At 48.9% G+C, this 14,134-nt stretch overlaps 1 protein-coding gene across 1 annotated transcript in view; it reads right to left on the reverse strand.

Moving 5' to 3' along the window:
- Positions 1–14,134, reverse strand: part of HK1 (hexokinase 1) — a 74,111-nt gene that overhangs the window by 29,096 nt on the left and 30,881 nt on the right. Inside the window, exons 4-7 of the mRNA XM_007454569.1 lie at positions 8,411–8,530; positions 5,898–5,993; positions 5,180–5,279; positions 4,881–5,064 (exon numbers count right to left, since the gene is read on the reverse strand). Coding sequence (XP_007454631.1) covers positions 4,881–5,064; positions 5,180–5,279; positions 5,898–5,993; positions 8,411–8,530 — 500 coding nt within the window. The remainder of the gene's footprint in view (positions 1–4,880; positions 5,065–5,179; positions 5,280–5,897; positions 5,994–8,410; positions 8,531–14,134) is intronic.

A 14,134-nucleotide genomic window follows, 5' to 3' on the forward strand; every position in this document is an offset into this window, starting at 1 on the left:
TACACGACGGTCTCTTAGATGCAGAGATACTGCCATCCCCCTTTCCAGATAAAGGAAGACCAAGGCCAGGAGCCTGTCCTTTCTCAGTCCCCAGAGTCCCTGTCAGAGCAGCAGAACAAGCAAACAGCACTTCTCATGAGCCTCCAGTGAAACCAAGCAAGTCGTGATCTGCTTCTCAGCAGTCAAATGCCTACAACCACAGGCCGGTGGGCAGCACCACAGTGTTGCAACCTCACTGTCTGCTGGTGGGCACAGGCCTGGGGGAGACTAGGAAGGGGGAGGGGACCATATTCAGACAGGAGAGCAAGGACTTGCACGCCTATCAGGAGTTCCCTTGGCAGCCAGGGTCTGCCCCGACAGGCAGAGCAGGGACAGAGAAGGAGGGTGAGGTCTGTGGCCACCTAATGAGGATTAGAGCTGCTGAGAGATTCCATGCAGCAGGCAGAGCCACAGTAAGTAAGCAGGTGTTTGGGGGATGACTTGAAAAGAAGTGGAGTTACTCCACCACCATTCAGGCCAAAGAATTTTCCAGACCAAACCTTCCTGCTGTTATGATCACTGCTACTGCTGTTTTGTGGGGTGGTGTCTCCTTTGTTTAGAAAGATGTGAGAAGGAATCACAGGGAAATGGGATTCAAAATTCCAGACAAAACAGAGAAAAAGAGCCAGAGGCCCAAGAAGACAGGAAGAGGAGACAGGGAATTTAAAATGAAAGAAGGTAGGGCTGGGCTTCCCTGGTGGTGCAGTGGTTGAGATTCCGCCTGCCGATGCAGGGGACAGGGGTTCGAGCCCTGGTCTGGGAAGATCCCACATGCCGCGGAGCAACTAGGCCCGTGAGCCACAACTACTGAGCCTGCGCGTCTGGAGCCTGTGCTCCACAACAAGAGAGGCCGTGACAGTGAGAGGCCTGCACACCACGATGAGGAGTGGACCCCACTTGCCGCAACTAGAGAAAGCCCTCACGCAGAAACGAAGACCCAACACAGCTAAAAATAAATAAATAAATATTTAAGGAAAAAAAAAAAGAAAAGAAGGTAGGGCTGATATCTACAACAGGAGACAGGTATGGGACCAAAACAACAAAGGGAGGAAGGCCAGGTCTGATCCGTTTTAGAGAGAGACCTTCTAGCTTGGGGGCTAGGGTGGGGTTCCTGAATACTCAGGGCCGTTCCCCCGTGGTCCTGAAGCAGCCATCACCAATGAAGGCAGGAGCCACTGTGCCACCACTACCCGTCCTGTCAGCCATGTATGGTCAGTACTCAGTAAGTGCAAACTTCAGTCAAAACAGATGAGGAGGTGCATAGTGGGCTAGAGCCCACCTGGGCACAGAGCCTTTACAAAGAGCTAACACACCTATGTTTTCAACCCCGGTTAAAAACTGGAATCACTTTTAGGCTCCTGAAGACAGGCCTCAGCCCAGGCCAAAGGAATCAGAATTGGGAGGGAAGGTCGGTAGGATGGGAGGATGCCTGGGCAACAGGCTTTTTAAAGGGCTCTATGTAATTCTTCTTTATTATTTTATTTTATTTTTAGTTTTTTGGCCGCACCATGTGGCTCATGGGATCTTAGTTCCACGACCAGGGATTGAACCTGGACCCTCAGCAGTGAAAGAGCACAGAATCCTAACCACGGGACCACCAGGGAATTCCCCTTTTTAAAAAAATTATTATTTTTTTAATGTAATTCTAATGAAAAACATTCCTCTAGGGGACTTCCCTAGTGGTCCAGTGGTTAGGACTCCATGCTTCCACTGCAGGGGGGCATAGGTTCAATCCCTGGTCGGGGAACTAAGATCCTGCAAGCCATGTGGCACGGCCAAAAAAAAAAGAAAGAAAGAAAGAAAGAAAGAAAGAAAGAAAGAAAGAAAGAAAGAAAGAAAAGAAAAACATTTCTCTATAAGGTTAATAGAATGAAAACGTGTTGTATGTATGTTTTGGTTTTTGTTCCTTTCAGTCTATTTTGTCACTTCCATATCCACAGTGCCTAGAGCAGAACCTTGAGGATAGTATGCCCTTGGTAAATATTTTTTAAATTAATGTCAAAGGCAGAGAAACAGATGTTGATATAGATGATTTGTTTGGGGGTTACCTTCCTATTTGAGCAGTGGTGCCATTGATCAAGACGGCTTAGGATAAACTATTTATGTAACAATAACTTGGTAATAGTTTGTCAACGCTTACCAGATACCAGGTATTGCTAAATGCTTTACATTCCTTATATTATGTGATCCCCAAACATCCATATGATATAATTGTATTATTACTATTCATTTTAAAGATAAATGAACTGAGGCTTAAAGGGGCTAATTAATACATCAGATGCCAAAATTAAATGTATGATAGAAACAGAATTTGAACTTACAGAGACTTACATAGACTTAATTACATAGACCAGGACCTAAGATATACTTGGGTTACAAAATAAATAAAGAAAATTATCATAAGAAGTAGAAAGCCTAAATACATAAAGAAGCAAGTACTATAAGTTTTTTAAATGTTAAAAAATTAAAATAAAAAAATCTATTCCTGAAAAAAAAAGAAAGAAAAACATTCCTCTAGACCATCCTTGATGATTTTTGTTCATAAATGATGAGATGCCTCTTAGACATTCTGAAAGTTCACTATGAAAAACATGTACTTTCCAAAAGGACAGAAAACCCCAAACTTAAGCCAGATTAAACCTCAACAAAGAGCCTTGGGCCCTGTAGGCTATCCCTGTAGCCTAGTGCCTTAATTTCCCCATCAGTCAAATGAAGCAAACACCTTTCCCTTGGAAAACAAAAGGGCTTTGAAGAACTTGGCATTGCACAGAAGACATAGGGAAGACCCCCCAAATCAGGCAGAAATCTAAGAGACCAGGTAAATTTACTCTGGCAAAACACTCTCTGGCCAATAGCCTAGTTCTAGGAATATATGATACAACTCAAGCATCTGTCATCTCTTTGGAACTGTTCTTACCAAGACCTGACCTATGGTAATCAGTAAGCAGGGAAGCATATTGGAGATGGACTTCACCCCACCCTTCTTACTCTTTTATCCATTTACCTGTTCAGCCAGCCACCCATTTCCCAGTCACTCAGCCACACCTCTCATCCACCATCCATCTTCCACTCCCCCATCCATCCATCCATCCACCCATCCTTGCATCCATCCCCTATTCATTCACCATTCCAAGAATGTTTATTGCAAGCCAACTGTGAGCCCAGTTCACAGTTCAGCCTGAGGATATGGTTCAGCCCTTTAGAGAAATTCAGAACTACGTCAAAATGGAGGGCAGAGAATCCAGGTTTCCACCCAAGCCATGTAGGATCCCTACACTGAGGCTAAGGAAACAGACAAGGGCCTGGGCCATATCTGCTCAGTTACCACAGGTAACTGCCCTACCTGCTCTGCTAAGGGTGACTTCTGATTAAGTGATTGATAGTGACTACAGGTATGTAATTTCTTATCTGAAACCCCTGGGGTCATATGTGCTTGGGAACGTGGACATTTGAGGATTTTAGAGATGTAATATGTTACATATGCCACAGAGTACAGAATAACCCCAGAGGGGCCTGAGGCAGTAGTATAATCAAGCATAGATCTCCACTGACATGTATAAGCAGGTACAGTAAATAGTTTCATGTCAGCTGGGGTCAGGTTTTAGAATTGGGGGTTAGATCAATAGATTGAGGGGAAAAAACCTTTGGCTATGAGAGCTGGGGCTCTTTATTACCAAGCTGGTTGGTGCTTTGGCATGTAAAGCAGATATTCAACGCTGGGCCTAAGAACTCAGGATTCTCTCAGTGAGAGACCTCATTTATTCACTACCACAACTCCCAGTGGAGGGGGGCTGGCCATTTATGCAATTCCATTAACTCAGGTGGAAAGCCCAATCGCCAGCCTGGGTAATAGGTAAAATAGGTTTCCAAATGACAAATCAACTCCCTGATAGCATCTCTCTGACATAGGATAAGGGCTGTTAAGCCAACAGGGTCAATGAACATCTCCCAGAGGGCTGACAGCATCCAACTCCAGGATAAGGCTGCTGGGAGGTCGATCAAAGAGAGCTGGCAGCACGCTAGCATCACAGAGAAATATGAGTGTGCACTTCAGGAAACAAGTAGCTCAAAGGAAGCAATGCCCACACCAGCCTGAATAATATCTCTCATACTTCTGTAGCCAGAGGTCCCCAAGGCCAAGACCCACTTGCCCAAAGAAGTCTGATGTGATGTTCTTTATCAGCTCTGACCCATCTGCCTATACATGACATGGAAAAGTTCTCACCAAGGTCTGCACGACTCACATGGCTCTCACCCACTCCTCTGCATGACAGGTATTTGCATGTGTGACTTCCCTACCCAACTAGACCTTAAGTCCTAGAAGGGAAGGTGCTACTTTGTATCCCTGGAGCCTAGCACAGAGCTGGTACATCCAAAGTGTTCAAGAAATGTGTGCTGAATGAACGGATGGCCTCTCCCACCCTGAACAGCAACCCTAGTGAGGACAGCATATGGAAACGCTTTTAAACCTTAGCTTTGTGCTAATGACTCTGTGCTTTTAATTTTCAACATGTTTTACAAGGACACAATAACAGTGTAATTAAACAAAGAGAAAATCATTTAAAATATGCTTTTTGATCCCTGGTCGGGGAACTAGGACCCCACAACCCGCACCGTGTGGCCAAAAAAAATTTAAGAATAAAAATAAAATAAAATACGCTTTTAAAGCTGCAGACTTCACAGCTGTGTAACTCTCCAAAGAAGTGAGAGATAACACACACTTGACGGGCTTTTCCTTTTCTGATCACCTGGCTTCCTGCTCCTCTCACCTCCCACCCCAAATCTTCCATTAAGTGTCCCCTAAGTCCTCTATATGACTAGTTAGAAAGGGCGGGACTCACAGCTGCTTCCCAGGGTTGAGTGAGCCCCGGTCAATCTCCCGGTCGAACTCAGTGCGGATGTCCTCCAGGGCCCCGTCGTCCCCGAAGGCCCCCCACTCGGTATTGATGCACATCCTCCCTTCGTCGCCTTCCACCAGGTCGATGTGCCTCAGTTCCTCCATGTAGCACGCGTTGGTGCCCGTGCCTTGGAGAGAGAGACGAGATCAGAAGCTGTGACCTCACGGAGTCATGAGAGAGGAGGCGGTGCCTCTTCTGGAAACACTGGCTTCAGGAAGGGACGAGGACACGGTGAGCGTTACCAATGATGAGGCCGACTTCACACTGCTGGTCGTCGTAGCCACAGGTCATCATGGTCCCCACAGTGTCATTCACCACAGCCACAACGTTGGCGTCATAGTCCTTGGGGGAGAAAAGGGGGTGTCACCGTCCACACACACGTGGAGCAGAGATCACAAGCTTCAACACAGCCTTGCGGGAGGGCTCCTATTTTCACAGCCGCCACTGCCCCCCGTGGGCGGTGCTGCTTTCATTACTGCTGGCACTCAAATTCACTGGATTAGAGTGCAGTGGTCAGGCTGTGGAGACGGCAAGGTGCCCTTCATTATCTGGCTTAAGATTCTTTTCAGAATGGACTTTACCCACAGAGCCACAGCCCAGTGCAAACCACCCCACTGCATCCATGTTCCTTCTGCACTTGATGCAACACCGGCAGGCTGCACTCGACCATGCCAGCCCCCTGCACAGCTGCCCTCCTATTGGAAGGAGGCCATCCCCTGCCCAAGGGCTTGGCTCTTTGGGGCAGCACCTCGGACAGCTCTGCTTTGAACCAGCCCCGACCTTCCAGACCGTGAACTCTCACCACTCACCTGCCTGGGTCTTCAAGGACTGCCCTCCCCGCCACCATGTGATGGCTCAGGCCATGCACTACTGTCCCCTGAAAGAGCCTTGGTCACACAGCCTTCTCCCCACACTCCCCCACTTCCAGGTAGTCAAGGCAAGGGGCCAGTGAGAAGTTACCCCGTGCTTTTTGATGGCTTTCTCAAGCAGCTTCACCACATCCGTTCCCTCCACTCCACTCGCTTTAAATCTCTTTGTCCAGGTGATCAGGATGGCCTGCAAAGGAGAGCAGATGGGGTTGGAAGAGGGCTGGGAGGCCCCCGGAACCCCCAGGTCCCCTGGGGGTCTGCTCAAGGACAGTGACAGAAGCGGAGGCCCAGAGGGGACAAGAGGTTCACTCCAGATCACACTGGGTAACAGAGCCAGACTCTGTCCTATCTCCTGTTTATCCATTCACACAATGGATTTCTCTGGGGGCTGCCATGGGGAAAAAACCTGCAGCTCATCCTCAAATACAGCCAGTGGCTGCCAGTACCGTGGTGTCACATGGCACACAAATCTAACTAATGTCAACTGCACAGCCAGACTTCATTTAAAAAGAGAACAAGAGAAATGCCGTTATTACCTGATCACCTTTCTGTGCTTTCAAACTTTCCACAGCCCCAAGGAACTTTTGTCAGAGCCAAATTGGGAAGAGAAACAAAATGCTGAGATAATTTTTGGCTTCTGAACTTCTAAGAGCCACGTCCTGAGATTAAAGGATAACACTGACTATGTATGATTCATGCCTCTTCCCCAAGTTTGGAACTTAACCGCCATTTGTAAGCGGTGACATTGCAATTTATACAATATGATCCATCTCTGTGTGTATATTAATGGAGAAACATTAAGGACAGACATCCAATGGTAATTCACTTGGGAATGTAGAAGGCTAGGAATTTTTACTTTTTGCTTTACACCTTTATACTATTTCAATAGTTTTACATATTGCATCTGTATTATTATTTTTTTTTTTTTGCGGTACGCGGGCCTCTCACTGTTGTGGCCTCTCCCGTTGCGGAGCACAGGCTCCGAACGCGCAGGCTCAGCGGCCATGGCTCACGGGCCCAGCCACTCTGCGGCATGCGGGATCTTCCCGGACCGGGGCACAAACCTGTGTCCCCTGCATCGGCAGGCGGACTCTCAACCACTGCGCCACCAGGGAAGCCCTGTATTTTTTTTTTTAATCAAGGATACTAGAAAAGAAAAATAATTGTTCTACTTGACTTTTTCTCCGAATGGAGGAAGTCACTATAAATGCGGCAGGGTTGGGAGGGGCTGCTGTTCAGGCCCCGTAGCCTCCAGGGGGACACAGCGATGGGGAGCTTGTCCACACTGGGCTGCCCCGCGCTCTGAAAGCCACACAGCCTGCAGGATGCACCGGGAAGGGCAAGCAGCAGCCTGCAGCCGAGCCAGGCATTCCAAAAGCCCCTGGATACTCTGTTTTCTTCCCTTCAACCCTCAGGCCCCCAAAAGCCTCAGAGAACATGGTATTGTGGAAAGAACGTGGGTTGGAAATCAGGAGATTTATCCTATTCCCACCACTTCTGCCCATTTCCTTGTGGGCAGTTTCCCCAACTCCTCTGAGGCCCACTTTGCTCATCTGTGGAAAAAGGCAGCTGTTCTAGATTTGGACAACTTTGAAGGTCCCGGGCAGCCTTGAGGAGTGGGCAAAGGTCTCCAGATGGATAATTAGAGCCTGTGATCCACTGACTTCCTGGCAGGCAGCATGCCCAGTTTAGGAAGGCCTCTCCAGATGGGAATCAAGGCTGGCAGATGGGGGGCACACTTTTGACTCATTCTCTGCCAGGCACATCTGCCCTGCTCTGCGGGGCTCTTGTGCTCCTAAGGACGTTCCCTCTCCACTTCTGCAATGCCTCCTTCCCTGAAAGACTGCACCTCTGGGGGGCAGGCCCCGTCTGCATGCAGCTCTTTCCCAGGGCCTAGCCCAGCCCACACAGGGATGGCACTCGGGCCACAGCCACTGATGAACAAGCATACAGCCAGAACTGTCACTTCCCAGGCCATCTCCCACCTCTCCTTGTGGGAGGAGAGGTGTCTCACCCTGTGTCTGCCCAGGGAGTGTGGCTATCAAGCCTCAGTTCTCAAAAGCAAGGGAAACTCGTACCAACAACAGGCCTTGTGAAAGGTCACTAAACCTACTTTGTTTTCCTTCACTTGCTTGAATTTAAGAAATGGTCCCCTCGGGCTTCCCTGGTGGCGCAGTGATTGAGAGTCCGCCTGCCGATGCAGGGGACATGGGTTCGCGCCCCGGTCCGGGAAGATCCCACATGCCGCGGAGCGGCTGGGCCCGTGAGCCATGGCCACTGAGCCTGCGCCTCCGGAGCCTGTGCTCCGCAACGGGAGAGGCCACAACAGTGAAAGGCCTGTGTACCGCAAAAAAAAGAAATGGTCCTCTCTACCTAATGGCCACAAATACCATGATTCATCTCCAAAAATACATATATAATTAAAGCAATTAAAAAATAAACATGATTATCATGACCTTACATTAATTTCTACAAATATTTCTAAAAAATACAAGATACACAAGCCATCCTGTAAGCAAAAGGGAAAAGTAGTCAAGGGAAAGGGTTCATCAGCATTTCCCCTATGGGGCTTCTATGGAGCATTATAATCCCAGAATGTCTTACCTCATCTATTTTGGATTGCCGACAAGGGAAAGAAAATGTGAATCCGACAGGTAATTTCTTGTCCTTGATTTTTTTTTTCTCCATGAAGTCTCCCAGGCACTCAGCGACATGATCAAAAAGCTGGAGGAAGCACAACAGAGCAGTCAGGAGGGAGGAAGGGGACTTAGCATTTCAGGAAAAATGTGAACAATTCTCTGCCCCACACAGAAAGGAGAACAGCTACCCCAGCTGCCCATACCCAAGGCACCCAGTGGCCCTGCGTGAAAAGCCATGCTGGGGACTTCCACCGCAGGGGGCACAGGTTCAATCCCTGGTGGGGGAACTAAGATCCTGCATGCCTCACGGCACGGCCAAAATAAAAAGAAAAGCCGTGCTGTGTGTGACTGGCAGAGTCCCTTGAAAAGAGCCTGCTTCATGGGCCACCACGGCTTAGGAAGCCTTTTAAAGGCTTCACACAGAACTGGCCTCTCAGTGGTCACTAAGATGTATTATCTGGGTACTGAGGAAATGTAAAAATAAGAGAAAATCAGCTCATCCTCCATAACACACAGGCCATGGATCACCAGCAGCCACCCAGGTGGAGTGGCCATTTGGCCCCTTCTCTGTATCTCTATCTCCATCTCTATCTCCCTCACTCTGTCAATTCCAGAAGCTCCGCAGAGTACATATATATTCCTAGCCTCTAGCCCACTTGCGTGATTTCAGAATCTTCGGGTTAACAAATTTTTATTTTTTACTCAAGTATAATATGCATGCAAAAAGGGGCAGACATCCTAAGTATAGGGTTCACTGGATTCTCACACGCTGCACCCACCTGTGTCACCAGCACCCAGATGGAGAAACACAATGTTATCAGCACCCAGACACCCACCTCGTGCAGCCACTGTTGCTGCCACCCAACGCAAGGGCAATCGGCAGCCACTCTGACTTCCACCACCCTCGATTAGTTTTGCCTGGTTGTCTACTACGTATAAATGGAACAACGGGGTGCACTCGTTGGTGTCTGCCTTCTTTCCCTCTACACTATGTGTGTGTCATCCACGTTGTGTGTCTCTGTAGATTGCTGATTCTCACTGCTGCACAGTATTCTATGGTGTGACTATACCACAATTTTTTTTTTTTTGCGGGGTACGCGGGCCTCCCACTGCCGTGGCCTCTCCCATTGTGGGGCACGGGCTCCGGACGCGCAGGCTCAGCAGCCACGGCCCACGGGCCCAGCCGCTCCGCGGCATGCAGGATCCTCCCAGACCAGGGCACGAACCCGTGTCCCCTGCGTTGGCAAGCGGACTCCCAACCACTGCGCCACCAGGGAAGCCCCACGATTTATTTAGTGGATTGCAATTTAAGTTTGCCAGCTCCACAACATGTGGCCAGGATATGTATACATATCTTAGACTCCACTAAAAAGAACCCAGAACACTGTTTCCCTAGCCTCTTCGTGAATACTGTCAATGACGGGACGCTCACCACCTCTAAGGCAACCTATTGGATCTCTCCAATACCTCCCCTCTTCTCTAAAATGTATCCAGAACTGAATATAATATTTTATATGTGTTCTGACCAAGAGGAAAGCTTAGTTGAACTAAGAACCTCCTTTTCCCTTCTCTCTATACCTCTATTAATGTAACCAAAGCATATATATGCTCTTTCGGCAACCATGCCACAGTCCAGGTAGCCTCTCAGGTTTCTTTCACATGGCTGTGGTCTAACACAGACCACTAGACCGCCCTTGTATATGGGACTGACACAGCTAATAGAGCTTCTTTTTTTTTTTTTTTTTTTTGCGGTACACGGGCCTCTCACTGTTGTGGCCTCTCCCACTGCGGAGCACAGGCTCCAGACGCGCAGGCTCAGCGGCCATGGCTCACGGACCCAGCCGCTCCGCAGCATGCGGGACCCTCCCGGACCGGGGCACGAACCCGTGTGCCCCGCATCGGCAGGCGGACTCTCAACCACTGCGCCACCAGGGAAGCCCTAATGGAACTTCTTGAAGCCCAGAGAAGGCAGTGTTGGCAGAGCGAAACCACACGGTCACAGGAAGCAACCCCAGCCCACGTTCCCAGACAAGGTCATCTGCTTGAAGGCTTTATTTGCAGGGTATCCTTTTTTCCCCCCATATTAAACTTACAGTTTTATTCAGGCTCGATTTTAACAAAAGTGTCAGGGAGAGAGCCCACAGTAAAGAGTGAAGCCCACGGGGGTAGTTCCCTCCCAGATGCCTGAGGAGGGGGCAGGTCCCCTCCCCTCTCTTTCTCTTCCCTCCGCATCTAAAGGGATTTGGGGAGAAACACAGGGGCGGGGGCTGGTCCCCAGTCTGTGTGGGTATGTTTTGGATAAAGGGCTATGGAGGAATAAGGGACCAGCCCAGGGAGGAGCGGGGGAAGGGCACAATGACCACCTGCCAGAATCCACAGCTTTCTGATTCCTGCCTGAATTCAAAAACAAAACAAAACAAAACTAGACCACAGCAGCACCCACCCCTTCTCCCAGACCAGGGCTGTAGCTTGAGGAGAGAAGAGGAGGCCTCTTCACCGAGGCCATGGTTCACTCACTCCTGGCCAGTCTGCCGGGGCTCCCTGACAGATTGAGGGGGTAGAGGAAACTAAAACGTCAGATAAATTGTATAGGAGGGGTCCAGCCAAGGGCCAGGCCAGAGCGGGGCCAGGCTGGGGGACGGGGGCCTCTGCAGGCTGGGGGATCACTGCCGCCCTCCCAGCCACTGTGCAGGGTCTCCTTGAGAGACCTATCCCCATCCTTCCCCAGGTGTCCTTGACCCAGCTCTAACAGTCTGACTTTCCTGCCAACGTAAATGAAAAATTGTCAGTTTTGACTTGAGAGTCTCTGTCCTTGAGTCACTATTACTCAGGTCATGGCTACAGCGGCGACTGACTAAGGAGACACATGACCACCTTCCCTGGAGGAGCCCGGCTAAACTTCATGCGACCTACATTTCTGAGCGATATAAACCCATTACTAAGCCCGTCAGCTCGCCCCATGTCATCTGCATTCAGAAGCTCCAGGCTCCCAGGCCCTCAAGAGAGCCCGCTGGGCGGAAGGAAGGAAGGCAGGCTGCGGGCAGGAAGAGGCAGGGAGATCTCAGCCGCAGAAGTGGATTCACAGGGCTGGGGCGCTGGAAGCAGCCCCCCCCACCCCCATTCAAGACAAACACACCCACCCCTTAGTGCTCTGCTAAGAAGGAAATGTCCCCAACCCAGGGGCGTTCCCCCAGGCTAACCCACGTCTGTGACCAGCCAGAAAGGGAAGTTACCCAACCTCTTGGCACGCAAAATTTTAGTGTCTAAAAAACATTTTTTTCTTTCCTGACAACATGTACACTTATTTAATTTAAATAAATTTAACTTATTTATTTAGTATTCAAAATTCCCAAAACTAAATAAGTGATGTTTTAAGAAGGTTGCATTTATGCTTCTGAAATTATCAAAGCTTAAAACTGCGCTGCAACTTTCGAGATACCTTGTGTGTCTGTGTGTGTGTGTGTCTGTGTGTGTGTGCGCTTGTGTAGAGAAAGAGAGAAAGAAGGATAAAGCAAATAGTTTATTGGGAAATCTGGATAAAGGGTATAAAAAGCTCTCTGTGCTTATCTTAAAGCTTTTCTGTAAGTTTAAAACTATTTTGAATAAACGGTTTAAAAATCTAGCAAAAATTCCTGTACATTACAGAAGACGAGATCACAACCCCAAGAATTCAGCACAATTCACAGTCTGTAAGTACGAGTTGCTTCATGGGCAAAATGGGGCCCTTGGTTTACTAGAATATTCGATAGGTCGATAAGAGATCTCAGAAAAATGGACCACCAATATTTATTGCTAATCTCACACCAAACTTCTGGACAAGAGGTTATGGTTTCACCCCTATTTTTCAACTGCTAAGCTTCTCCCTCAATCACTTGGACCTTCCTCCTTACCCATAGCTCTCACATTTCCATACCATCAAACATTTTTAATAAAAATATAAATTAATTTATTAATTAATTAAAAACAAAGACAAAACCCAACCTATGAGTGTCCCATGTTGCTAAAACTGTAACATCTGGAGCCAGACTGCCTGGGTTCAAATCCTAGCTCTATCGCTTATGTGCTGTGTGACCCAAGGGGCTGGTTACTTAACATCTAAGCCTCAACTTTCTCATCTGTGAAATGGGAACAATAATAATAATACCTACCCCATAGGGTTGTTGTGATGATTAAATGAGTTAATCCAAATGAAGTGCTTAGATCAGTGACATACATAACAAGCTCTATGTAAGTTTTTGCTATGACAATATAACATTATCGTTATCATCATCATTATCATCACCATCTTTTCTCTGCAGACTGCTTGAAAGGGGCAGAGGAAGAAACAGCAGGAAACAAAGTGATCCCGGGGCTGGGAAGATGGGGACAGAGGCTGGGTGAGTCAAGGTCCCAGGAGCAGCAATAAGAAGAAAGTCATGGGACTTCCCTGGCGGCCAAGTGGTTAGGACTCCGCACTTCCACTGCAGGGGGCGTGGGTTCGATCCCTGGTTGGGGAACTAAGATCCCACGTGCCCCAACGCGGCCAAAAAAAAAGAAGAAAATCACCGTGGAAGTGACGCAGTAAGTGTGCACCTGAGGTGGGAGGCATCCCCTTAATTTATAAACCCTGCTCCTAAAAGGTTAGGCCAAAGCACACAGGAATGTCTGCAGCACAGGGTGTGAGTCCCAATGGTGAAGCAAGAGGCAGAGGTGGCTCGACCCAAAGACCATGGGGAACAGAGTGACAGGTCAGTACTTTTGGCAAATGAAGAGAGCATGATGCCAACCAGAGGCTGCTGGCCACCTGCAAAAAGAAGCAACGCAGCAACCATTGGGCAGGACGAGGAGACCTACTTGCTGGCAGCCTTCATGCACACACTGGATGAATGAGCCAGTCTCTGAAGCCCAGTAATGGAGGGATAGGCAGTGGGACCTCCCGGCAGGTCCATCAGATGAGTGATGCACTCTTTCAGCGGCTGACTGAAAAGTGGCCCATCTGTCCTAGGGACAGTGTCCCCTTCAGTGCTCACTGTGACATGGTCTGAAAAGCTCTGAACCCAACCCGCCAGCAGTAGGTCAAAGGCCGGGATAAGCCCTTTTCTCTAGTAGAAGGAAAAGGCAGAGAGCTTGCATCAGGTCCCACCCATGTTAATTTAGGAACAAAGTGGAGCCAAGAGAAGGCTCTGGGTCTCATCTCAAAGTCCAGCCCAGAACCAATAAGTTTTCTGGAGAACTTAGTCATGAACCTTGCCGTGAACACACCCTCACTAAAGCAAATATCTGGCAAGCTCTGAATAATACGTATCCTGACAACAGCCATGACCTGGGAGGCGAGCTTCAAATGGGAGCGGCCAGACACCTGCAGGAGACGGTGAGGAGTAGAACAGGACCCGGAAATGACTGAAAACCTGACCGGGGGCTGCCCACACCCTGATCACAGGGTCCTTAGTGAGCCTTCGGCCCATCACCCACCACGACCACATGGGGAAGCAGGGAGGGTGGACAGGCCCTTCTGAGCATGCCCACAGCCTCGACCAGCAAAGGAAGGTAGCTTGGCAGGGGTTACGAGTGTGAGAGGAAGGGACGGTGACTTTCCAGGCAAGGCCCTGCCCTCGGTGCTTTCTGGGCCAAGGACTCATAGAAGACTATTAAATCGGGTAGCCAGGAGCCCTTTATAATAGCCCCGGGGCTATGAGCTCAGATTCCTGCT

Source organism: Lipotes vexillifer, unplaced genomic scaffold (assembly GCF_000442215.2).
Source record: "Lipotes vexillifer unplaced genomic scaffold, Lipotes_vexillifer_v1.1 scaffold708, whole genome shotgun sequence".
In the NCBI taxonomy this organism is placed as follows: domain Eukaryota; kingdom Metazoa; phylum Chordata; class Mammalia; order Artiodactyla; family Lipotidae; genus Lipotes; species Lipotes vexillifer.